The sequence below is a fragment of the Antennarius striatus genome, chromosome 14, assembly GCF_040054535.1.
Source record: "Antennarius striatus isolate MH-2024 chromosome 14, ASM4005453v1, whole genome shotgun sequence".
Taxonomy (NCBI): Eukaryota; Metazoa; Chordata; class Actinopteri; order Lophiiformes; family Antennariidae; genus Antennarius; species Antennarius striatus.
The window spans coordinates 5424443-5451967 of NC_090789.1; the positions used below are offsets into that span (position 1 = coordinate 5424443).

General features: G+C 41.9%; 1 protein-coding gene across 2 annotated transcripts in view; it reads right to left on the minus strand.

The window, feature by feature from the left end:
* The window catches only part of elmo1 (engulfment and cell motility 1 (ced-12 homolog, C. elegans)), a 73116-nt gene that overhangs the window by 38600 nt on the left and 6991 nt on the right, over positions 1–27525 (minus strand). The window contains exons 1-7 of one of the 2 annotated variants that reach the window (XM_068333067.1): positions 15447–15739; positions 6494–6688; positions 3357–3397; positions 3145–3217; positions 3015–3065; positions 2753–2922; positions 773–808 (exon numbers count right to left, since the gene is read on the minus strand). In XM_068333067.1, the coding sequence (XP_068189168.1) occupies positions 773–808; positions 2753–2922; positions 3015–3065; positions 3145–3217; positions 3357–3397; positions 6494–6571 (449 nt within the window). In that variant the 5' untranslated portion in view covers positions 6572–6688; positions 15447–15739. Of the gene's footprint in view, positions 1–772; positions 809–2752; positions 2923–3014; positions 3066–3144; positions 3218–3356; positions 3398–6493; positions 6689–15446; positions 15740–27525 lie in introns of those variants that run through there. The other variant, XM_068333068.1, reaches the window with a different exon arrangement.

The following is a 27525-nucleotide window of genomic DNA, read 5'->3' on the forward strand; positions in this document are numbered from 1 at the left end:
GCCAAAGCGATGACATCATTGGACAGATGTTATATCCCAGATGAATTACTGCCTGATGTTCTAGAGCGGTTTAGCATGTGGTAGAATACACAGTTATTTCTTCCTCTATCAAAGTATTCAGTCAGAATAAAAAGATTTTGGTGACATTCCGTCACCAACAGATTTTTACAACACTGACCTCTGCTGCTTGAAACTGGTATTGCACCAGGCTTTGCCAGTTACTTCTATAGACTTCTAGATCTACATCATTTAGATTATTTTTCATGTATTATATATTTAGTTATTTAAAATTATTTATGTTATCAGTTCAACTCATTTACATGCTAGTCTACTTTTATTGTATCTACAGCATAACAACCAAAACACAGTTTTAATGAGTGAAAAACTTATGATCTGTTGATGCATTTGCAGATTTCATTGTGAATAAAGACATTAAAGGATAGACGTAAGGCAGGTGGAACAAGGGAACTCCTGTTGGTGGATAGATGGTGCTCATGGGATGACAGAAGCTACTTTATGAGTCCATAGAGTGTCTTTTCCCCATGTATCTTTATTTTAAGATACAAATCTTGGCCTTCTTTCAGTCTCTGATTTTACAAATTAGGAAATCGTTCAAATCTGTAACAAACTACATGCAAATTAATGTGTTTACATTATAATTTCCCATAAGGCACTGGGGCCAGAGTCTTAAACCATGCAGACTCTGGCGGCAGGTTAGGAAAAGCACAGAGCCAGTGACGTTACCGGTCGGAGGGGAAGGGAAGGGGCTTACCAGGGCTTCATTATCTTCTGCAGTTTCTGATATCGCCTGCAAAAATTTGAGAAACTTTGGTGTCAATAATGAAAACAAACAAACAACCATATATCACAGTCAGGTGACGAATTCATGTGTAATTGTCCCTGAAAGAAGAGACCAGCCTTTACGCATTCCAATTCATTTAACATTAATAATGATGATCTCTTATTGTGTAGTTTAAAAAACAATCATTCATTTCAATCAACATTCACTCTCCAAAATCAGAGTTAAAATCACACTCTAAACATTAAAGGCAGGGGTGAAAGATCATTTGTTGTAACATTAATGTCACACAGCAAGTTTGGGTCGAGATGAAAATGAAAACAAAAGATTTGAATTCAACAAAACATGAGAACAATTGGAGTTTAGTGTCTACAAAAAAAAGTGACAACCATCAATTTCTTTTGGATGCACATTTCTACTTCTAAATTGCACATCCATATATTGTCATGCAAAATTAAATGTTGCAGAATTTATTCCTGAAAACAAGGGCACCGGAAGAGCAATTAAATAGATAAAATGCATCCTCAACCACCTAGACAACTAAATCTTCTATTTAAGGATAGACAGCCAGCAGGGTGAAGTTGCGCTGCGCATTCATCAACACCTGTTGCGTCCCAGTGAACCACAATCAGCAGTTCCATCTTTTGGCCACTAGAGGGCGACATCCGCCTTTTTCCTCGGTGCACGCGGTTCAACCGCAGCAGCAGCAGCCAACTGATTTCCACATGAATGCAACACATCTCCGGCTGAAGCATTAGATCACAGCGCTGCTCTGCCCCCGCCAGTACCCAGCACCGACACTCTTGAATAATTACAATTCATCAAGTCGGTTGGCAAGAGCACTAATGAGTGTGTGTGTGTGTGTGTGTGTGTGTGTGTGTGTGTGTGTGTGTGTGTGTGTGTGTGTGTGTGTGTGCACGTGCCTGACATCGATATCTTCTGTGTTTCATAAGCTCCTTCTGTTAAGATGGAAATGCAGCAGAACCACAAGCTCTCTGGCACATTATACAGAAGCCACTCGTAAACTCTCCAGCCCTGAATTAAGGATGTGATGTGATGGTAATTCATATTGAAGCATTTAATAAAAGACCTGGACGTCGACTTGCAGTGGGATCAAACAGGTTTTGGTTATTATTATTATCTTCTGTCTGACAAAAGAACGAGCAGGGGTTGCACTGTTCAATCATCTGAGGAAAAAAAGGAGCGTATTTCTAAAGCCTTGCCCTGAAATAGCAAACCGTGAAGAGGTTTGTGATGGAAATGTGACCCTTAAAGCACACGTGGTGCCACATAAGAGCCCATGGGCGGAAGAGGTTGTGTCTGATGCAAACAATCCTTCAATCTCTCTTTTTGCTGGCTGGGTAAGAAGGGATGAATAATGGGAGCTGCATGAGGCAGAAAACGAGCATCCCGGCTGGATGCTGTCGCTGCAGCAGCCCTCCCTGCCAGTTTTGTACCGTATGTCTAATCGGGCCAGCCTTGAACACACACAGCTAGCTACCAACATACACACACACACACTAGCATGAAAAATTCCACCTCAGCTAAAAAAAAAAAAAAAAAAAAGTCCTCGGTTTAACCTTCGACTGTCTCTGGGGTTCTCCACACTCAGAGCTTCTGGATCTGCTGAATAGTCGAACAACTGACCCCGATTGGTCAGGACAGAGTACATGTTTTGTTTTGTGATGCACAAAATACAACATCAATCTGATGAGCAACAGCTAAAGGAAAAAAAAATATCAATAGAGGTCAATGATTTGATGAAAACGAAATAACTTCAAACTCAACCATTTAGAATGCACGGTGCAACTCCAAAGAATGATATAAACATATCTACAAATGGGAAATCTATATATTCTGACATCCTTCTACTCTTATCTATTAAATTCACCATCAAAAGATGTTTGATGGGGGAAGAAAAAGCCAAAGTTTAAAAGGCCAAACTAGACTTACTCTGTCCCGCTCTCCACCATCTGGGTCAGCAGAGAGATGCCGTCCAGGTTGATGAACTCCTGGGCGAAGGTGATGTCCCGGGACGCGTTGGCGAGATCCTTCAAGGCTTCCAGCTTGGCGTCCATGCTTGATGATTGGATGCGTTCGTGAAGCTGGACCGCTGTCTGGTACTGAAGTGGATCAGAAGGAACAAACACGCATTTCTAGATGAATTCACATTCATCAGGGCCTTTTTTTGTACTTATACGGACGTTTTACTTACAGGAGAGGTGGTCAAGCGCAGGATTGAGCCGTTCTTAATATCGTTGCGATTCTGTGACGATAATAGAAGAAGTTAGCGATCGTGCGAGTTGGTTTGCGCCTTAGATGCGGCTGCCTGGCGTTAACCAAACCTTTTCTGTGATGTAGAAATTTGTCGTATCAGCAATCTGCAGAGCAAAGTTTTCATGGTTCCCCAAGGACCACCTAAAAAGCCGGAGAACGGAGAGGGAAAACATGGCATAATTGGTGTTTTAAAAAAAAACAGCTAATGGGATTTAAATGTGGCAACAGAAGGAAAACAAGAGAGGGAAAGAGAATCGCTTTCAAATACAGACAAACCTACCCCTCGCATACTTCTTTAATGATGGCCGAGAGAGGCTTTTTCTGTGGAGGAAGGGAAAAAAACCACATTTAGTCCACAGTCCAGGCTGCGGTTCCTAAAACAGACAACTCACAATGGGCCACAATTAATTCACATTACAGGGATAACCCAACGGCACAATGCCCTCCAGGAGTCTGTATTTATCGCTCTGTGGGGGTCACTGACTTCCCTGTTGAATTGTTTTATTCATTATTATTGGTTGTGAAACTGTTTCCAGATCAGCGACTGCGTCTTTTCTGCTGCAGTCATTAAGTATGTTTTTTTTTAACGCACCGTTCTGCAGTGAGTTAGAAAAAAAAACCCAAACCGACTATGTGAACACACTTCTTTAATTTGGCTTGTGGGAAACTTTTAATACATTTAGCCATTCAATAATTTTATTTTAAAAGATCAGGTGATGTTAAGAGAAAATGACCTGTGAAAGATTATCCTTTAACTTTTTTAGGTCGTTACAACTTTCAACTATAGCGGAGTTGTCCACATAAAGAGAAACACCACATCATCTTTTAAACATGAACAGGAAGATTTCGAAGCGCTGGTGTGTCACACATTACAGGGACATAAAAGCAGAGGGGTGACGGAGGAGTGTGGGCTGCAACATGAACAAAAGGGAGAACGTAACAAAAGTGAGAAACAAGTGAAGTGAGTAAGACGAAGGGAGAACAAAAGCAGACGTGGAACGGACATGAGAGGATGATAGAGAGAGAGAGGAGGATGGAACCTGCAGATCAACAAATATCACAAGCCTTCAGTGACGCACTTAAAAAACACAGAAAACTCAAAATACAACTGGACTTGTTTGGGTTTATATGGTCAATAACTGAATTTATAAAATATTTTTTTTCCCGCTATTTTATACGCAACATATGCTCAGTCAGTGTCAGGGGACATAAAACCACTTACCTCCTATAGGATTAAAAGCTTTTTCCAGTCTCTAAATAACAGATAATTAACACATTTGTGACATTTTAAATATTCTGACACGTGAATATATTAAAATATTAATAAAGGCAAAAGATAATAAAGCAGAGATGAAAAATAATAATTTTCTTGACAAATTTAAAATTCTAATCTGTAGGAGAAAAAAAATCCTAACTTTGACAGTGGGCTTATAAAAAATGTTCTTAACGAAGCGTTTCTACGGCGTGTAGCTTCTATTAGTCACGCAAGTGTCTTTAGTCAGATCTTTATAAACTTTTTTTTAAAGATCATCACCCACAAGTGTCACACCTCGTACATGAATACCGTTAATCCATGTTGTAATGAAACACAAGGCATCAAATGTCTCGCCTGCCCCTCTCCTCTAATGGAGGAAAACAAGAACGCTATCTGTTTCTTCCTGAGGGCACTGAGTTACACAATAAGCAGATTTCAGACATTTAAAACCACATGAGGATGCTTTTTTTCTTCTGCTTTTACAGACACAAAATATTCTTTTGAGTTTCCCCTAAGAGGCTGTAAAACAATGAATTAATTCATTTATGTTGAAATAAATCAACATTTTGTCCTTGTTTGTTTGAACAACTACAATAAACAGACACGTTTTGACGATTACTCACAATAGGTATGTTTCCTGTATAAACCAGCTGTTTTCTCTGCACAAATCACATCTGAATCACTTGAAAATGTTTGGGAGGCTGTGGCACATTAACCCCATAATATTCAGAAGGGGACGAATTTGATCGAGAGGAATGGACTAAGATTCTTCAGGTATGCTCGCAGAAGCTGGTGTCTGGATATTTGTCATATTTTCAGCAGGTTATCGGAGTAAAAGAGTCTCTGTACATTACCGGTTAACACAAATCAATATTTTTGAGACTGCAGGGATCAGTAATTATAATTTTTTTTGTGTAATATTTGGGAAAATGCTTCAATCTCCCAGCTAACCTGAGATACAATGGCGCTGAAAAATTCTGCTTCCAGCTCGAGGTAAACAATTAATTCCTTTGCTGAGAGCTGCTTCATGCACTTCTTACAGTACACAAAATTATTACATTATTGAACCCAATGCACACATAAACACACACACACACACGTACGCACAGTCACATGCGTGAATGGTAAAACGCATGCTGTTGCCACACAAACACACCCACACAATTTCATTATATGGAGTTAAACCATCGCAACTAACACTAAGTACACACACACACACACACACACACACACACACACACACACACACACACACAAACACTCTCTCAAGACAATGCTGAAGCTGGAACCCACTCCCCTTCATATGACTCACAGCCATATGCTGCTGCTGCTGCTGCTGCTGAGCCTACTGTACAGAGGAGATGCTGGGGGGGGGGGTTGATGGAGGAAGACAAAAGAAGAGGAGGCACAACGCAAGTTTTCATGGTTACAACAAAAGATGGGGAGCCCAACAGGACAGGAGGAGGAGGAGGCAACAGATAAGAGGAACAAGAGGAAGATGACAGGGAGAGATATGGAGAATTGGAGGTGGGGGGGGGGGTGAAGGAAGATGAGGAAGAGGAGCGGCGGATTTGAAAAGTAAAGGCAAAGACGTTTTATTATTCTGGACGCGTGAGCCCCGGCTGATAACGGGGGTCACCGAACACAAAAACTCAATTTGTGAATCGACAGGCAAACGCTTGAAGGACCCCGGCGTGAACCCACAAATGCCTTCACTCCACCGCCTCATTTCATTCAGAGGCTCGTCCATTGAGAGGCGAATCCGTGCCTCCAGTTTTCAGTGACTCATAGCTTGTACAATCATTAGTCCATCCATGACTCACACACACACACACACACACACACACTCAGAACCTTTACAGTAACAAAAGGCAATAGTTGAATGAAAAACGACTATTGTTAAAAAATGTTTAAGACGTCGTCGTGTTCTGGATTCACAGCCAACACAGGAGAGGTGGAATCTGTTTGAATGGAGATGAATTCAACTCGGGGCTGATGTGAACCAGTGAAAGCCGCAGTCAAGGCCGCCTTAAAACGAGGATCCTGCTAAGAGAATATTCCTTAAAGCATTTTTTTCGTAGCTAAAATCACGTCATCAGAAAATGACTGTGGGGATTTAAAAGGAGGCGGTGACGTGTGTGGAGGCGTCTTACGAGGCCTACCTGGTCGATCTCCATGAGCTTGGGGTAAGCGTTCGGCCACTCAATGGCCACCTTGACGATATCCACCGGTGGCGGCATATTTGGAGGGTGTGTGTGTGTGTGTGTGTGGGGGGGTGTGGGTAGGTGTGGGGGTGGTGGTGTGAGCCTCCCTGCCTCACACCTCTGTCACCGCTACTGGAGGAAGCTCATCCGAACCTGCAGGACAGCATGGAGACAAAGAGGATGGAAGCAGTTTAAGATGATTTAAGAGCGATTGTTTTTTTTTAATTTTTTTAAATTAAAATAAGAAAAAAATAGAACACACATGGCGGAGGGAGAAGGTCAAAAATAAAAAGCACATGGGACGAGAGCAGCGGCGTTACTTGGCGTCTGCAGCAGACACTACCGAGCATCTTGAATCAATAATTTCCTTTCAGAAGCTGCAGAAGAAGAATGAGCCGCTTGACGTACAACCTTTAGGCTGTCATACCCCCCCCCACCCCCTCACCCCTGAAAAAAAAAATCTATCTGAGCTCAAAATGTCCAGCTGCAATGCATCATGGTCCATCCTCAGTTCTATTACAGATGCAGTGAGAAACCCTCAGCCCCGATTTGTGTCATTGTTGACCTTAAAAACTGAACACTTCATGTAACCGGTTGCAGAAAACCCACATTTGAAAAAAAAAACCCCCCAAAAACATTTCAAACTTCTAGCATCCACACACAACCTGAAGCAGAGGTTGCATCATTTCATTTGCAGATCCTGACACATAGAATGCACAAAAATACATCATCATTCAGCTCATAGTTTAATGGCTGATGTCACAGGAGGTAGAACATAGGTGTGACTTCACACATTCCCCATGACAACGTGTCAGACCACGGTATCGTCAGGGGGAGTCGTCACCTCAGTTATGTTGCTTACACAACGTAAAAAGACGCCACACGTCACACTCGATATAAAACTGTGTTATACAAACAGGAAGGGTGACATTTGGAAGAAACTGCATGGAGGGTTTTGCCAATTCTTTTTGTTACATCTTGCAAGTTCAGCACAAAACTGATCAGTGGAGTTTGCAAAAAGAAAAGTGGAAAAGAAAGCTTGAAAAACTTTAAATTGGAGGCTAGGAAAATAAGAGGTATTCCAATGAGTGTGTGTGTGTGTGACATTACACATCGCCTCACAGTGAACTACAGAACTGAACAACAGAAAGAAAAAACGTGTTCCCAACTCAACTGAAACGCTTCTCCTTAATGCAAACACACAGTCAAGCACGGAACACGTAATCCCAGGCGTTCCTGCCCCCCCATGTGGAGATTTCCTTTTTTGGGGGGGTTGGGTGGGATCCACAAGAAAGCCGATGTGACTGAGGAGCAGGAAGCCAGATTGACCTGCAGCGCTGTGGATTTCTAAAATAAGCCAGTTGGACCTGCAAAGGAAATACATCCAAAATAACAACCGTGCCGACCTGCAGGAGGGAGCTGGGCTAAATCACTAAAGCGTGCTTGCAGGGGGGGGTCTAATGAAGCCCAGCCCCCCCCATGCACAGCGCTCAAGTAGATGAAGGACCACAGGTATCCTGAAATCAGGCTGAGGAAGGCATCAATAATTCACCTTCCAGTCCCTTCCAGCGAGCTCAGATCATTCCATCTCCTAGTATAGAATCTTGTTTACATATCAAATCTCAATCTATAATGCATTAAGAGCATCTTAAATTAATTCCTAGGAGGAATCTATTGTGCAGAGTAACGCGTGTGTTGATATAATCCGCGTGTGCGAATGACTGCAGGCAGAAATGTGAATGTCGTGTCACGAGCGTGCAGTCCTGTGCGAGTGTGTGCACGAATGTGTTTGATAAGCACGTGTGAGTTTAAAGATAGTTCAAATAATAAGACTGGCCTGGCGTTGTGTGAGTCACCCCATAATGATCCGCATAGCCTTTATTCGAGGGCCGGTTTCCATGACAGCCACTGCATCAATGGCTCAGGATGTGGATGCATCTTTCTCTCCAAAAGGTTGTGTCATACTCCCAAGTCACGTTTGTCACACAAATATTACTCACCCTACCCGAATTCTACTTTTGAATTACACAACTGACATATAAAAGTGTGTCCACTGTAGTACGTTCAATCAAAACAAAGAGCGATCTGACAGCTGACACATCAACCCCTTCAGCATCGCACAGCCAATTCATCAGCAGGGCGGATTTTAATATTAGTGGAGATTTTTTTTGGACTAGACACAAAAAAACAAAAAACAAAACAAAAATCTCCACTAATAATTGATGGATTGCTTTGACTGGCGTTTACGTCCCCCTCAGGATGAATTTCAGCGATGCTGCTGATTCTCTTCTCTTCCAGCATCACCATTTGTATTGAAGAAAAGTTTTAATTATACTCGCTAAATCTCAGCATGTCAGCAAATCTGAAAGAAAAAAAAAAATCACCTCTCATTCTTGGTATTCTTTTGTTGAAATGAATATATTAAAGTTATCTTTACAAACAAGGGATAAATGTACACAAAAATTGTAATAAAACAAATGTAATGTGTAAAATGCATGAAAACCCTCTTATGACAAATATCCCACTTATAGAATGAGCTCAAACTTATCTGGTAACCATGGAAATTATAAAAATACAAACAATACAAAGTTTCTAAGGAGAAAAATTATTTTGGTTAATTGGTTGGAAGTTATATGAAAATATGTGAAACAGAATGAGTTGAACTCCAGAAGTTAAATGTATAAAACAGGTATTCTAGATAATTTAGTGAAACTTTTGACGGTGTTCTTCTATTCTTTGCATTTCAGCGACTATTTTGGAATTTTCTGTCATAACAGCATCGCCTTCGTCAAAGTCACAAAAATAAAGACGCGCTGTAACAAAACACAAGCTCATCCATCCGACAGACGATCCGCTTTTTCCATTAAAAAACAAACAAAAACAGGAGTCAGGGTGTGTCCTTGTGTGTGTGTTTGTGTGTGTGAGTATTCCGAGCACCTTGTCATCATTTTCCGAGAATCACAGATGACTCAGAGATGGCCGGCCTTGAGGCTTATTGATTGGAGACACACATTTTGCACGCACCAGGACAAACACCTATCTCATGGCTGACAGCAGTAGTATATCCCTTGAAAAGGTGCTCCGGTGTAATTGAGAGACACAAAGGTTCCACACAACCAGAGCATCGCCAACCCCGACTGCAAAATGGTCCACAACTAAATTGAGCAGCGTGTTTTTCCTGCAGCCGGCACACGTCGCTCTGAGGAAACAACTTCTTAGCAACAAGGTGTCTCAGGTATTAGCAGGTATTTTCTCTCATGTTTTTTCTGGAGTGTTTGCTCCAGCCTCATTCAAAATCCCAATCTCTGGCATCTGGTGGCAACGTTATCATCAGGCTGGAGCTCATCATGTCAGACCAGGTGATTTCCTTGCAAAACCTGGTTAAGTTGAGGGTGAGCGAGTGTTTATTTTTGTGTTTTTGTTGGGGGTTTTTTGCCAGGAGGGTTTTAGGAGTCTAGGACAGAGAGTTCTCTCCATCCCTTTTATTTGCAGAACAAAGCTCCGTCAGTTTTTCAGGCTGTGACACCACTTCTTTCCTTCCTGTTGACCGCATCCGACTTTTCATACCTCCATCAATCTCTTTTTTCATTTCCCGGCAAAAAGTGTGTGTGCCTCGGCTTCATTTTTGCAGATTTTTCTCCAAAGAGAACACGAGTCGGTCAACGGAAACCATTAAGGAGGATCTTTTTAATGAATTTTACGCATTTATCATTTCATTAATTGCACTAATGCACTGTTTGCAATAACACGGCGCCAAACCCGTCAAACTAGGTGTCTAACTGAGCTCCATTACAGCCAGGTATGATCTGTGAATTTGTGCATTAGTGTGTTGAAACTCGCCAACCTGCGGTAACCAGAGAGGCCTGAGCTGCCGGGTTATGGTGACCAAAGTTTTTGAAGATTAGAGAAAAAAAAATCTCATGTTACGACCACAAACCTGTGATCTGATCTGCAGCCTGAGGTCGAATCTCAGGGACAAAACCATCAATAAAAAGAGGGGAGAAAGGGTAAAAGGAGAAAAACAGAAGGGGGGTGGAGGGGGGCTGTGATTTGTTAGGCATTAGGAGGGTGCTGGGTTTCGCCTCAATAATTCATGATGTGTAATGCGAGGGTGGTCACGTCGTCTGTAAGTGAACATGAGGAGGCAGACGGGGAGCGATGGAGAGAGGGAGGCAGGCACAGACGTGAACATGAAGTAATGACATTAAAAGTGAATCAAGATCAATTAAAAAGGGTCATATTAGGCAGGGCAATGCGATAGAGAATGAAAAACCCTAGACAGATGGGGAGATGAGGAAAAAGAAAGCAGAGCAAGTCAGGAAAAAAAAACACACACAAGGAGCAAAAGATAAAGAATAGTTCAGGAAAAAAAACAAGGCATTTTAAACTGGTCAGAAATCTAAAATCAAATATCTCGGAGTGGATTTAACAACATATCCAAAGCTGCTTGTGCAGACCAATTTACCAGTTCACAAAAAAACAAACAAACAGATAAAGCACTCAAGGCAGACCTGTGAAATTTATGCATTACCTTCATTTTAATCTCTATCAAACACTCCATCAACGTCAGTTTCTGATTATAGCTTTTAACGGTCGGATTCAAATATCCCAGCAAAAAATAAATAAATTAAAAAATGAAGATATAGCCATTTTGCTGGCAGGACTTACTGACAGAGAGAGAGAGGAGAGACTGGGGGCGTCGATACAGAATATATCATGGGTTTATGATCTAATTAAAGCAGATCCATTCCTGCCAACTCCTCCCAGGACCCGTGACTATATGAACCCTGATGGTGTGAGAGAACATGAGCAAGTGATTTTTCACAGTGTCAGTGTGACCAACCGGCTCTCGGCACTAATGAACCTCAGACATTCAAAGCTCACAACAGCCTTTTAAATCACTTTTAAAAGCAGGACTTTTTTTTTTTTTTAAACTACATCAGTGTTTAAATTCTAGGCGACTTCACTACGACCTCAGGCTCTTTCATTTAATTGACACTTCATTTGGAGCAGACTGATGCATGCTAAACAGTGTACTTCAGCCCCCCACCCCCTCCCAACCACCACCACCAACAGTCTCCCCCGTGAGTAATTTTGACACAGGATACATCTTAATTCCATTGATGCCTCTCTCGCAGCATTCATCTTACATTAACTTTACTCTGAATGGTTTCTCTTCCGAAGCTCTCAAGCATCTTCCCCTTTGTTCGTGGAGGGACGTGATGTCCTGATCAAGGTGTTTTTGGTTACAGCTGCCAAATCTGACACCTTTTGTTTATCAGAAGCTTCCGGATCAAAGTGCTGAAGGACGTCATTTAAAATTAGAACTGACAAACTTAAAAACTTCTGCTGAAATACCGAGTATCTTGAATGTCTTGCCTTTAAATTAAAAAAAAAAAAAAAATGATAATGAAAGAATGACAAATGAGCCTAAATTCAGCTTGCAACCATGGAAACAGAACAAATAAATTTTAAAAAAATGATAAAAATGCTCCACAGTACTTGGCTGTTGTGTATCGAGAGTTTGATGGAAGGAAAATATCAAACAGTTCTCGAGTTACGTTTCAGGAATGATACGAAACACTTCCTATATCATCTTCCTCGCTTCGGTCATGGGTGGGGGGGATAAAAAGACCCCCTTCTGGATCTGAATTTGATGACTCTACAAAGGGCCCGCCTTGCCACAGGGGCCTTTGTGTGTCTGTGTGTGTCCGTCAGCCCACTAAAAGAGCACCATTAGACAAAAGGCCCCCGGCATGGTGCAGAGGACGGAGTCATTGTTGCTCCGAGCGTGACGTCTTCACACACAGTAGCCACGGGATGGTCAGGCTATACCCGTAAGGGGGGAGCATGTGCATAGCAGACACACACACACACACAGAGTAACTTAACTCCAATATGAAAAGCAGTGGTTTACTGCCCGTTTCACATTTACCAAATGAAACCACAGTGACGGCGGCTGTGATTATTGGGGTCAAAAGCGTCCTTTTTTTGAACCTTAACCACACCCCTGAGGTCCACCTGTGGACCATCACAGTAAAGCCAGATCAGAAAGAACACTTTTTTATAGGAAATGTGATTTTAACCCATTTTATCCCTGCAGCAGCAGCAGCAGCTGAACAGATACCCCTGATCAGGATTGGAAATAGTCGTCTGATGGTATCACCACCGACAAAAAAATGCTTGATTTTCTTTTTTCTTTTTCACAATTGAGAAAAAAAACCCCATTTAAAGACATTTCTTTGCACACAAAAGACATTTTTCTCAGACAGGTTTGTGTTGATGAGCTCTATTGTTCTTTCCACCCAAGATGTAAATAAGATATATCCTTTGTGGATGATGAAGATGCTCATTAAACATGATCTACATTAGGCTCATCACAATGAAAAGATTGAATATGACTGGAGGAATATCCACATATCATTGTTAGAACTATCTCTGGACTGTATATCTAACCAGCATCACGTCACCAGAGCCCATTGAACCACCGCCGCTGCTGCAGGAACCGCCACATCCGTCTTCCTCACCTGCATGACGATCCAAGAACAGACTAGACACATGACGCAATGGTTGGGTTCATAGAAGCAAAGCATTTCCACACAAACTGTCAGAAACCGCCTCAGAGAATGTGCTGGCGAACTCCTCGCCGGGGTTCTTGACCTGACTGTTTGTCATCGTAACCGACTCCAGCGAGCAAAGCTCACCTCTGACAGCACCCGGCACTTTGGAGAGGTGTTCCTTTCATGGAGGACACGGTGCCAGACAGACAGCAGACAGTGTGCTCATTGCCACGCCACTCTCCTGTCACCATCACCTCTTATTGCTGTATAATAACACACTACCTCATATTCCTGGAAGCTGATTACATGTTCTCCATATTTAGACTCGTCGCCCAGTGAGCACGTTTGGGATACCCTGGACCGACATGTAAGACGGCCGTCTGTTTTACACCATCTGCTCCAGGTGGGATTGGTGCCTCTTTATTCTGTTCCCAGTTTGGGTCTTAACACTATAAAGGCGTAATGGCAGCATGTAGTGTTCTTCCTCTGTGACGGCAGCGGAGGTAGCAGCAGCTCCAAAATCAGAAATCTGTATAAACAGAAGCCGGTATGACAGGAAGGGGGGGGGGGTCATGTTTTGACGTTCCCTTTTTTTTTTTTGCTTGAGGAATGCCGCTACGCTCAAAACCTACATGCACCAGAAGTTGGTTCTGAAAATGTCTGATGGTGATGTAGTCGACCTTTTGAAATGGAAATACTGACTTCAAGGAAAAATGATAAGTCAAGAAACACAAATAACTCCCGACTCGATTTTGTACAGTTCCTTGACTTGTACTTAGATGTTAAGGTTTTTCTTGCTTTTTTTTTTTTTCGTTTTAACAAAACTGTATTTGGATATTGACATTTATGTTCATTTCATCAGATGCTGAGTTTTTAATGAAGTGAACCAAGCAGTGTAGAAGTTTGATTGATATCCACCAATCAAGCTACTGGCTTTTTCCTGTCGCACACAATCGGAATGATATTAAATATCCAAGAATGACCTCATTCAAAATGTTTTGGCTTCTAGTTTTGTAAATGTTGGAAGCAAAAGTTGTGTTTAAATTTCTGTTCAATGTTTAAAAAAAAAAAAAATGTTACCAAGAGTAAAAAGAATCCACTGAAAGAGAGAATCATAAAATTTTTTACTGGATAATGCCAAATCTCTCCTACACACACACACACACACACACACACACACACACACACACACACACACACACACACACACACACACACACACACACACACACACACACACACACACACACACACACACCAACACCCAGCCACAGGAAAAGCTGCTGGCTCTAAGACAAAGGGCTGACAAAACACACAAATAAAGGAAGAAGACAAAAACGAACGGAGGTAGGGTTGGGTTAGGGTTTAGAAATACGGCTTCTGGAGTCAACGTCCAATGACATGCAGCTAAAACAGTGACGCCAACACAGTTTTATCACACAGCATCAAAACAAGGACACATTTTTATGCCATCCTTCACAGTTTGGAGATCCGACTGCCAACTATCACAACAGATTGGGGACTTCTGGTGGTGTGCCTGTTAGGAGGTTTGTGTTACAAACACACTCTGGTTCTTGCTGAACTGCTGCAACCAGGATATCCTGTCAAATGTCAACGCTGAGCTTTCAGCGATGGTTAAAAGCGGCAAAAGGATTCCTCCTATCAGCAGACACCAGGTCAACTCCTCTCCTCAGACGTCTCACAAACTGTACACAGCTGAATCTCATTTATGCACTTCTAGAGATTTAAATCTGCAGACACAGGAGAACAAGTGAAGGATTTTAGCTGCAGCGTACTGCTGAGCGAGGCACAAGGATAGCCTAAATAATGTGTTGCGAGCAGAGCAAGACAACAATTCAAGGCAAACAAGTGAGTCAGGTACAATTAGATGTACTTGGATGGGATTCTGCAACCCAGATCAAGAAAACGGAACATTTAGAGGTGACAGAAAACAGACAATTGCTAGAAAAAGAAAAAAACAACAACAACAAAATGCAGAAATTAGGCTAAATAATCCCATTGTGAGGGAAGAAGACCTTCAAACAGGGCAGATTAATCAATTGATCTTTAGCCACAATCAAAGTTAGATCACAAAACCCTTGCTGCGAGACTGCAAGGCCTCAACATCCGCTCAACAATTCCATTTCTCGTTTCATGGGAAACCTTTTTTTTTTTTTTAACCGATAAACTTACATGTTGCTTGAGGGTGAGGGCGACATGAGGGTGACACACTGGGCATGAGAGGAAGCCCCAACTCACAGAGCCGCACCCTGAGGCCTACTACATCCTGAGTGGGGTGAAGAAGTAGTTGAACTTCAAAAAAAAAAAAAAAAAAAGATTTCAAGACTCACCCAGAAACTTGACAACCAACCCGGTTTGGTAACTCTTATCCCGCTCAACCTGCTTCTGGTGCCAACAAGTGGTAGAAGTAGAGGGAAAAAGATGCTCCTTTCTAAAGAACTTTAGTATCCGTCTGCAAGTGAAGTGCCCTCAGCATCATATGACAAGGGCAAAGACTGCACGATTGTTAGTGCGCTGCTTCGCCTCAGGCAAAAGAGAAACCACCAGGAGAGCTGAGTGAGACAGACAGAAGGAGGAAGTAGGCGTTCTTCGAGAAAAGAGGAAACAGGTCTGTGGGCAAAAAAAAAAAAAAAAGCGGCAAAAATTTAAAGATGAATCTAGATCATTCGTGTGGATTGATTCACATTTAACCGAGCTGTCTAGAGTAATTAAGGCTAATGAGATCTCATAAATGTCTCATTAGTACCCCCCCCCTCCAGTGTAATACTGTGACACTTAACTTCTGGAGCCTTAAAGTAGGTTAAATCATCTCTAAAGCCGAAGTTCAAAAATAGGATAATATCTTTTTATGAGGGTTAATTTCCTGGCCCAATAACATACTGGAGCAACTTAATCAGGAGCGATAAAACATTTTAATTTGTGCTGAGAGAGGGGATTAGTTACCTGCTGCAACATTTAATCTACTGCCGTAGAACATTGATGAGTTTAGTTGTATGGAAATATGCTACGTCCAACACAACTGGAGTGGTTTGATATTTTAAATAAGCAATTTCATCATCATCATCATCTTTTTTTTAGTCAACTTTGATTATGGACACATTAAAATGTTGAGACAAATCAAAATGATGTAAGACTTCCAGAGCTCTTAGCTTTAGATTCCAATTACTTTATGCTGCATTTAAATCAAGTTGTTGGAACACATCTAGAGAACAGGAAGTTTTCATGTTCACGTCTTCCCAACAAGTGCCAGCAGAAGGAGTCAGATGACTGAACAAGCTGAACCAACCACCGATCATGAGCTAAAGAGGCTAAAAGGCTATTAAGCGTTCATGATATCTTTATTTATGCCCAGACCGGGGTCACCTTCGCTGCTTATGAGCCTCATAAATGCAAACATCCAGAACTGATAGGTCACTTCTGGCAAAAAAAAAAAAATCAAACAGGAAGCAGAAAAGTAATAATTTAATTGATATCCTTAGTGAGTTTTGCCTGAATAATTGAGGAAAAATGAATGAGTTGGTTGGGTGATTTGTCAAAGACCAACCAAAGCACCATGGAGACCTCGGGACTTTTTGTCGCCTTTGTTTCCCTGCTGGACCAGAATAAATGTGCAGTGTAGCCACAGATGTGAGTCTGTGTCACCTCTGTTGAATATTTTACCGAATATGTCCAGTTCATGCAAAATCAAAAACAAATGCAGAAAGCCTGGGCATTGCCTTGGATTCTTTTGCATTTACAGGCACAATCCTGTGAAACATATTTACTAAATGGGCTCAGGAACACGTGTCAGTCAACACTGTGCTTCGCTGAATCTATAAACGTGAGTTGACTCTAACATGGGAAGCCAAGTCGTTAATCAATGCCACAGACTTCCCTGGGCACTGGATTGTCCGACATGACGTGAAGCTGAAAAGTGTCCTTGGGTCCGATGAGTTCATCAAGACAGACGACATCTTTTAAGCTGAAAAACTGCTTCCTGCTTATTCGGCAAGATGGTGCCAAACCACGGTCACTGCCTTACAACAACATGGCTTCAGAGTAAAATGAACATGGATGCTACACCGGTCAGTCTGCAGTCCTGACCAAACATTAAAAATGTGGCTATGAAACTATGAGACTTTGGAGACTGAATTCCGCCTTCAAACCTTCAGCAATTAGTTACTTCTCTTCCACAAATACCATCTGAGATTTTACCGAGACTGAAATTTTTACTGCAAAAGGTATTTATTTCACAAACACTGGGTATCAATAGATTTTTTTTGCCAGTAAATTAAATTCAGAAGACAAAAAAAAAAAAATTCTTACTAAAAACAAACAGTATTGTAAATGAGGAAAACCAACTTCCCTCATTTTGACCTCCAGGTTCAATAAACGTCATTTAAGGAATCATATTAATTTACTTGCGGTGGGTTAGAGGATAAAATCAATCCTGCTGTCACGTCTGTCTCACATGAAGCTGCTGCCAACAGAGATCAGCAGAGCGCAGTGCAAAAACTGGAAGCGTCCAACGTTAGCCTGGCTCGCAAAGTTATTACAAAAAACAGATGAATTAATCATTTCCTTTCTGCATTCTCCACTGCAACAAAGGCTCAATAGACACTAAATTCTTGTTTGTGGCTATTTAAGAGGGACTATTATCAGCTGTGGCTCCGGCTCTGACCCACATCACTAACAGTCGCTTTAATATTAATGATTCAGGAATGACAGTTTAACATTATAGTTCATTCTCAATTGATTCAGCTCAGATGCGAACAGTCATTAATACAATTTGGTCAGTTACAGTTTCATCATTCAACCTGAATCCTCAGTCATTTCTCAAAAAAATGAATCCTGCAGAATCTCAGTGTTCTTCCAGAGGAGGTTATGAGGCAAAGATAATTCTACAACACTTCTAGGGATCATCAATTATTCAAAACTGCCTCGAAATTGATTCCACTTGAAGAGGAGTGACATGCTTTACTTGTAGGTTGACGCGTGCGATTCAACAAGCGGCGATCCATCGTGATGTTTCTCGTCTATAACTGAAAGCTGGGCCACATTTTAGATTCCGCACTGAAGACCATCCCATAAAAACTACACAAGTTCTCCAAACAGAGTGGTAACATTTTTCATTTGGCCTCGAGCATCAAAAGAACTCTGTGTGTGTGTGTGTGTGTGTGATCGGTTAAGTTAAAGCATATGTTAGTTTTCTATATTTATATGAATACACAGAAACTTCTGGCCTGCAGAAATCCCGCTATATCCACACTGATGATATACTTGAGAGAGCCAGAATTTCTGCTTGCTGGAGTCTGAGGAGGAAGTCTGAACTGGATTAGTTATACTAGGGATGCACTGTAATTTAATTATCATGGGCTGTGCAAAGCAGATGATGCTTCCATCAAATTGCTGTTGGGACACGGAAGCAGCACCATAAATGCACAACCCTATAGGTGTGCACGCTGACCTGCAAACATACGACTGTAATGCAAGATTACATTACAGAAATTTAAGGTCAAACAATGCAGTGAGACTGTGGATAGAAAAGGCATGTAGAGTCCCTACTGGAATTAAATAATTGGAGCAAAAAAAAGACGCTTACCACTGCAAAATGCATTCCAATTGGCTCCTCTAATGTAGAGAAAACAGCCTACAGTGAAGACCGAAGAGACAAAGTCAGTACGTATAAAACCTGCTGGCGACAGCTGCTTCTTAATTGGAACAAACACTCCTGGGTCTGTCTTATTGCATGAAATGTGGAGCTGAGTTACACCATTAATTGGCTCTCGTTGCCCACAGGTTGTGCAGGTATCATGTGCTATTGACTTCCTGCTTGTCCCACAGCAGTTTTACACCATGCAGGTTGAGTGGGGAACAAATTGAAAAGGGATGTGCGTCAAGTATAGGCTGCAACCTACAGCCGAAAACAGCAAGCTTGAACCAGTCCTGCTTGGAATGATGTGCTTTACCCAAAGAGTGGAACTTAAATCAAAGTCAAAGTCAGCTTTATTGTCAAGTGTATTGTATATGCACGACATACAGCACAGATGAAATTGCAGTCCTCTCTGACCCACGGTAAACAGGCAGTACAACAGGCAGAACAACACAGGCAGAACAACAAGAAGTATAACAGGTAGTACAACACAGGCAGTACAACAGGAAGTACAACAGGTAATACAACACAGGCAGTACAACAGGAAGTACAACAGGTAATACAACACAGGCATTACAACAAACAGTACGGCACAGTATGAGACGAAACACAAAGGGATGTTAAACATCTCTATACAAGTAGCGGTCTTGGTCGATCATGAACACACCAACAGCCAAACAACCTGCTACCATCAAAAATGACATTCAAATAGGATAAAATCAAAAGTTGGAATATTTTTAATTATCTAAAAGCTAGAGTGGATAAACTTTTCTGTCCTGTTAGCTAAGCAAGGAGACAGAAAACGGAGGGAAACTGCTGCCCTAGATCAATCAAACATCACAAAAAGTCACTAATTTCCATTTGTTACTCCACAGTTCCAAAAGAAAATTAGTCCAATCCTGACAAGTCAAACTAATATGAAGATTTTTTTTTAACTTTCGGAGAGATTCAAGTCACTTATCTGTTTCCATTTATTTATGCTAAGCTAAGCTAAGCGGTTGCTGGCTTAAGCTTCACATTTGGAGCTGTGTCGATGTTCTCTTCTAACTCTCGGCAAGATCGAGGAACTCGCAAGATGCCAAACTGTTCACGTAATAAATTATAATAACAGAGTAATAAAAACAGATGATAACAAGCTGCGCTAAACAAAAATTAGCTTTCTGGTGAAACGTTACAAGTAATTTGATGAACCGATGGAGAAAAGAATGAAGCGGTTATGATTGTTATGAAATTCAGATGCTGGATGGATCTCATTATTTGACACAAAGACTAACTACTGAACGGATTTATTCCCAGCGTAAAAACATTGAGAACCGCAATGACACATGACTCACAAAATATCACCATCCTCCCATCAATCCCAGGGGATATTTTGGGATATTTATATGTTTACGAAACATTACCTGCCCCATTAAAACACCTTGGTGTTTGTATTTTAATCCTATGCACTTACAGCATGTTTATTCGAGAGTGTTACGTAAGGTGACTATTACACACATTTTTTTTTCTCTGTTGCCTCGATAACTGAAACACAATAGGCTATGTGCTCCATCTAACACAATCCCTTTTCTCTTCATATTTAAAAATAACATGCCATCCTTCCACCTTACATAACTCAATATCAGTCGGCATCAAGGTCGGCGGTGAGAGCTTAAAAACAGACAAGAGAAGCACAATTAGGTGTTTACCCTGCAAGCCTTTTCAACGCCGGTTAAGAAAAGGGTGTTTGTGCTTTTGTGTGTAGCGTTAGAGAGCCGTTGGGGTTTAGTGAGTCCCTGACAGTGTGACCTTCTGCTCTCGGGCTCCTCAGCCCTGTTGGAAACTGCATATCCAGGTCAAACACACACACCATCCACAGGGCATTTCATCGAAACACGAAGTTGGAGTGTGTTACAGAAACACCACCCGACTCAACCAAGTCTTCAAAAGTCGATCCGATATTGAAAAACTCCCGCAGCAACAGGCAAAAAAAAAAAAAAAAAATCAACGCTGCAGAGATGTAGTTGTGGTCAGAAAAAAAACCATGTTGTGCTTTTGCTGACTTGTGCAATCAGCTTTTTACTGCTAGTATCTACTTTAGCGGTGAGAGGATTGAGCTCATTAGGAAAAAGGATTTTCTCCATCGTGAAAACAGCTAGAGTTACCATGACAGACACCGCATTCGACCATCCCCACAAGAAACCCTTTTTTACGACCCTCAGATTAAACTCTGAGGCTGATAACAGCAGTTTCTAAACCTTGCCTCAGCTACAGACGTGGGTGAAGGGAGATAAAAATGTCAGCTATGCTATATTGCATGCGCCCCAGAGGACTACACAGTGGCTGGTCTGGCCACGGGCCTGTGGCGTCTTTGGTGTAATCAAATTACATAGCTGAGCCATTAGGAGAAAGCTGGAAAATAAGAGCCTAGATGTTCAAAAGAACAGACTGAAATCTGTAATGTATCATAATAATATAGTCACAATATAAAGATGTAATCAGCCTCAGACTGCCAGCCAAAATGTTTCTTGTAACACAGACACTGGGACCATTTAAAATGTTAGCTGACAAATGCATTTTCTGATTAAAGACTGCTGACAAAGAAAATCTCTCAAGTTTCACCTCATAAAAGAAACTTTAGTTTATTTGTTTTAGAGGAAGCTTTGAATGAATGCTTCAGACAAACTTTATCTGATGAAAACATTCGTTATCTGACTTTTGAAAATCCTGAAATTTCTGTTGTAGATTAGGGTTTCTAATTATTTAAACAGTAATTGAAAAATATTAAAAGTGTGTGTGCGTGTGTGTGTGTGTGTGTGTGTGTGTGTTGGTGGTAGAGACAGCAATAAAACAAAACCCTCTGATGGGTCATGTGACTGAGGCAGGGCTGAAAGTTGCCTTTTGATTGGTCAGACAGGGAAGTCATGGAAACAGGTCTATGGTCCCATTGTCTCACAATGAAGCCAACATCTCTCTCTCGTGTGTGTGTGTGTGTGTGTGTGTGTGTGTGTGTGTGTGTGTGTGTGTGTGTGTGTGTGTGTGTGTGTTGGAGGAGGTCAGAGACATTGTAGCACCAGTAAGGACCAGCACAGCTTTCTTCATTCACAAGTTGAAAAACGCCTCCATCATAAAGTGACCTTGACTACTCCAGCAGAACAGAGAGCACATCCAAGCATCTGTCTCTCACACCCCCTCTTAATCCAAGTGGGTGCATTTCAGAAAAAGACAAACAACCACATCATCATGAACTGCCTTTCGTCAGTGAAATCACCAGCTCGGTTCAGGTTACGTAGCCATGTTTTCACTGACTCCGAGTTCCAACATTGTGTAACCAATCAGAATGAGTCACTGTGGGGCAAATCCATAACTTCCTCTACACACAGTGTCCATTTACTCACATGCCTGCTTTTCTGCATCGTAACTGTTGAAAGAAACCTTTAGAAAAAGCATAAACAACTCTTCAAAAAGGGGTCACATGTCTGTTTAATTCAGTCATGTTTGTGTGTCTTTTGATGTTAAGAGTTTATGAAAAAAATACGACTGAGACTGCACTTCCTAAAAATGCTGAAATTACACCCAGACAGCAAAGTGGGGAAGAAGAAAAAAATAGACCAGACAACAGCATATTATAGAAAAGATGCACACACAATGACAACTGGATATACAACCAAACACAAAAACCTGAAGCAGTCCTTTTGAGTGCCCGTCTGCCAGGCTTCCCATTCATAAAACACACACAGTTATCACATCCCACAGCTCTCCAGGAATCTACCATCCCTTAACTGGATTAGTGCCATTCATTAGGAAGATAATGGTACTTCTTCTGCCTGCTAATTGAAAAGGAAACGGACAGGTGAAATTGGTATGTTACATGCATGCAGCTATGAACCCAGAGAAAGAGTATTCCAAGTCCCAGAAAAGAGCAGTCAGGATTATGCAAGCACAGAACAGCCGCTAAAAAGGCTCAGCTTCACTCAGTTTAGAGCAAAAAGAACTCTTCATGGGCAGAATATGGTAATTCCTGAAAGTGATCTGTTACAGAATATTCATATGGCTCCAATCGTGTTTAATATACATGAATGAGCTAAAATGTCCACATCACACAACGACTGCACGCTGTTATTTACTGCATATTGTTTGCTGGTATTTGTAGCTTTTCAAATTCAGAGAGCCTCAGGTTAAGAGAATGCAGGTGGCTCCTCAGCAGATGACGATAAAACTTGAAATATCGCCTCTAACCGATCGATTAATCTGTCAAGTCTATTAGCCGTCGTGACCTGCAGCAGTTTTACATATCTGGCAGATTTCCACGTTTGTGCTGCAGTTAATCTGAGATTCTGAGTTTCGAACTGAGACGTATCTGTAAACACAACCATTGAAAAGGCCAAGACAAAACCTCTGTTCATATATACTGTAAGTGCTGCAGGATGTCCTTCATATGTGCCTGAATGCTGATCAACAATGCAATGATGTTCGAGGTGGAGACTGCTGCATTTCTCCCTGATAAATCTCAGAAAAATAACCAAAATAAAACCCCCCCCCAAAAAAATTTTGTTTGGAATTCTTTACAGGTAAATATACTGTCTTTGATTTTTTTAAAAACAGAATCGGAATAAATATGCAGCTATTGAAACTTGACCTACTAGATAAGAAGGAAACTTCAGAAAACACTCATCAAAAATTCCTCCTCATATTTTTACACTTTTTAAAAATGACATTCAAAAAGGTATTTCCCCCTTCTGCAGATTAATCAGCCTTCTGATCTCAAACTCCAGATTGTTCCGGTGAACTGAGTTAAATTTGCACAGACATACTAAAAACTACCAGCTTAGTGAAAACACAAACAATCCACTGAACATTGTCTTGTTATAGAGTACAGCATAAAGCATTACAAGTGTGGTATTAGTGGGGTTTAATACTAAAAGGCTACTCATTCACTGATGACTTGAAAGCTTTTCAGCCCTGCTTTGTTACATTATAGGAGATTAACTCCCTCCGCTCACAGCACTGGAAGCTCTGGCTCGAGCTCCACTGAGTTAAATATGAAGTGAAGGCCCGGTCGACCCAGGTCAGGGAATTTTTGTTGCAAAGGATTGCTGGGAAACCAAGAACTGCATCTGTTTTTTGGTTTTCATTGCATCTATATGGTGCCTCATGAGGACAGGATCCACTTGGCACAATTTCTTGCCTCCCTGAGCACACAAATATGAAATGTTACCTTCAGATGCTGTAAATATGGCAGAACACTGATTGCAAAAAATAAATGTCATCATAAACTCTGAATCCTGTTCAAGACTCCCCATTTTTGTTTGGTGGAAGATTTGCTTCCTCTTCATCAGCCAGTGTGTCTTCTTTAATCTTGACTCATTTCTTTCCATTTTTGGTTTTCTGCGCTGTGTTTTCCAGTTCCGTTTCACATACGTGACTTTATTTCTGTTTTTCGGTCCATTCTGCCTGTGCAAAACTCATCGCCTGGCAAAGCCATTTCTGTCATTTTGGCAATTTAAATTAGGGTGAGGTTAGAAGAGCTTGATTTGATGAAGCGGGGCTCCCTGCTGCTTCCCCTCAAACACCGTAGAATCATTTTCATGTGAGAATGAGACGTTAGGAAAGGTATGAATAGAAAGAAAGAATTCGTGCAGGGCCTGGTGTGCCAATTCAGTCATTCTCTTTAGTGCTGGAACAGTAATAATAATAATATCGGTATCTGGGCCAACTTTCAGAACTCTGCGTTGCTGAAATGAGCTGGTGTTGATGTTGATGCTGCAGGTCAAGGCATCTTTGAAGTCACACTGCATTTAATGCAATACACAAGTCAAATATGCGAGTATGCTGTTGAAAATGATAACATAAGGATGCATTTCAAATAAAAAAACCCATTTCTTTATGTATGCATGAGTAACAGACTGAAATAAAATAATTTCATGCACACACTTGTGATCCTTCCTGCCTTGCATCTCTGATGACCCAACATTTCTGCGTGAGGGTCATGTGATCGGCCGTCCAGCTTATGACTGCTGCAGAATTGCAAACGTCATATACATCCCTTAATGGAAAGCACAGTCTTCATTTAGCTAAATTCAATAGCTCGGAGGATTATCATCTCCGCTGAAGCGCGTAATAACCAAAAAGGTCGTATCGTCATCATAATCATCATAACTCAACAAACCATAACTGCTGCAGCCTCCTTAATGGCTTTAAAAGTGTGTCAAGGCTCAAATCACAGCCACTGGTAACATTTTTAATGAGTGTCCTCTAAAGCACCAGCCTGCCAGTCGCTCTGAACCAGCTTTGAATGCAATGTCACTCTATCCTCTACTGGTTTGCCCCAGCATAGATCAAGATGTGCAAAAAGAACCCCGGGAATATTTGGGATTGATTTCTGGCTATTTTTACATGTCCTACTTGAACTAAATGGTTCAGACACGCAGAGGAAGAAGTCGGGTGCTGAAAAGGCTTATTGAAACCCTAAAAAGAAAGTTCTCCGAAGAAACTAAACGTCGCTAAAAGAGAGGATGCTTTGGCGTGGAGCTTTCAGCACCGATTAAAGACAGAGAGAAACCCATCTTTATTTCTCTCATTCCAGCCTGGCGTTCTAAAGGCATGAAAATTAACACGCCGAGAGCACGTTAATGACCACATCCGACACCCATCGGGACAGATTTAATAAAAGACAGGTGACATTAACTGTCTCCGGAGACGAAAGGTTAAAGTCAAACCAACGGTGTTTCGTCCAGGAGCCACAGAGGAACACGGTACTCCTGCTGCACCCCCCTTCCAGCAGAGCAGAAATTACCCCTCTTATTAGGCCATAACTCAGGAGAGAACAGAGCGCCTCAACAACACTCATTACCTGAGCTTATAGTGAACAGGCTACTGTCCAGCATCTCTGCTGCTACAATTATGTCAGCAGATGATGACTATCATCACCAGTGTAATAAGAGCACAACAAGAGCACTGACATTATGGGCACTCCTGTGGAAATCTCCTACTTTTGCCACACACACACACACACACACACACACACACCACATAAATACACACAGACACACAGACACACACACACACACACACACACACACACACACAAGAGGAGTGCTAGTGTAAAGCTCAACTGTGTTTCTGGTCTAGGTGCCATGAAAGGACTCAGTCACTTCACAGATCACCCATCAACTCGCCGTGACTGGCACAAGTGAGTGGGAACAAAAGACTCACTGTGGCCATCACACACACACACACACACACACACACACACACCACACCCGACCACCTCTTCGCTCTGCCAGCTGTCTCTCTCTCTGTCCCCACCCACAGCTGTGGCTATACATCAAGCTAACTCGAACTTCATGCACACGCACACACACACACACACACACACCCAACCGGCAGACATGCCTTTACCAAAAAAACACCCTCTTCCTCCCTGTGGAGCGTTCCTCGCGTCTCCGCCTCACTAACAGACCGACTGCACCGTGTCATTCATCACCAGCACCACATACGGCTCAGCGGCATCACACCACTGCACACGGTCACAACACACCAGCTCGTGCACGCTTCAAATGATGCAACGGGGCTGGATTGGTGCACCAGAACCAGTCTGATGTTCACCTCACAGATATTTCTTCTTCTTTCTTCTTCTATCTGCTATTGTTGTTTTCCAACTCTTTGCTTAACCTCCACTTCACACATGCCACACCCTTTCACCACTATGTTCCACTCCTCTATCCCCCCACCCTCCCCCACTGACAGATGTCCCCATGCCCAACTCATGGTTCACCCATCAATTTGCTAACCTCTAATTTCTTCCCTCCACCCCCCTCTCTCTCTCACACACACACTCAGCTTCCCCATTATTTATTTATCTCAATGCCTTTTTTTTTTAACCATATACACCCCTGAACCCCCCCACCCCCACTCCATTTAGAGCTGTGTGGCTGGTCAGTCATGACCCAGTGTCCCAGCCAACTTAGCCTCCACCCTTGCATTGTGGCGACCGGCGGCCGCCGACGCCCCTTTCATCCCACCTGCCTTCGTAACCAGAGCCCTACGAAGCCATTCATTGAGGCTACGCTACCGGCTGCCTTATTATTGTCAAGTTATAATAAAGCAGCGGGTGGGGCTTCACAAGTTGGACTATTTATGGACTGGGACGCAAGATTCTAAGAACTTCTTTGCCTTTTATGGATTAAGTTGCATGTACCCCATATTTAAATGAAACAAAGAGAAAACGGGTGGAAGAAATAGAAAAAAAACACAGGAAGAGGTCATTCCCTTCATTGCTGCGGGTATGTCGTCACTGGACCATTCACTACACCCCCACACCCCCCCACCCACCGACACATTCATTCACTGAGAGCATGGAAACAGACACTCGTCAGCCTGTACTGTAATTAATCCTGAAAAGCACTGACGGTTAACCTCATTGCATCAGGTTGAGGGGTAATTTCTTCCCATCTCGATATTTTTCTTCACATTCTGTCAGGAAACGATGGATTGATGCGCCGGTGATGGCGTGATGTGGTTCAGGCGTTTTCATCACTGCTGCATTTGCAGAAAACTTTCACCAACAAATCAGAGGACGATAAGTCAATCCTGTAGTTCTCCAACCATCATTAAAAAAAAAGTCTTTAGTATTTACTGTGCTTTTTCCCCCACAACACTGTATGGGCAAAGGAAGATGAACGCACATAAAACTACAAATAAAAAGAGTTAAGCTTCACCCCCAGACAATGAAGGAAGAGGCACAGCAACAAGCCCCCAAGGCAACATTAAACCAGACTAGACTGCAATTACAATCC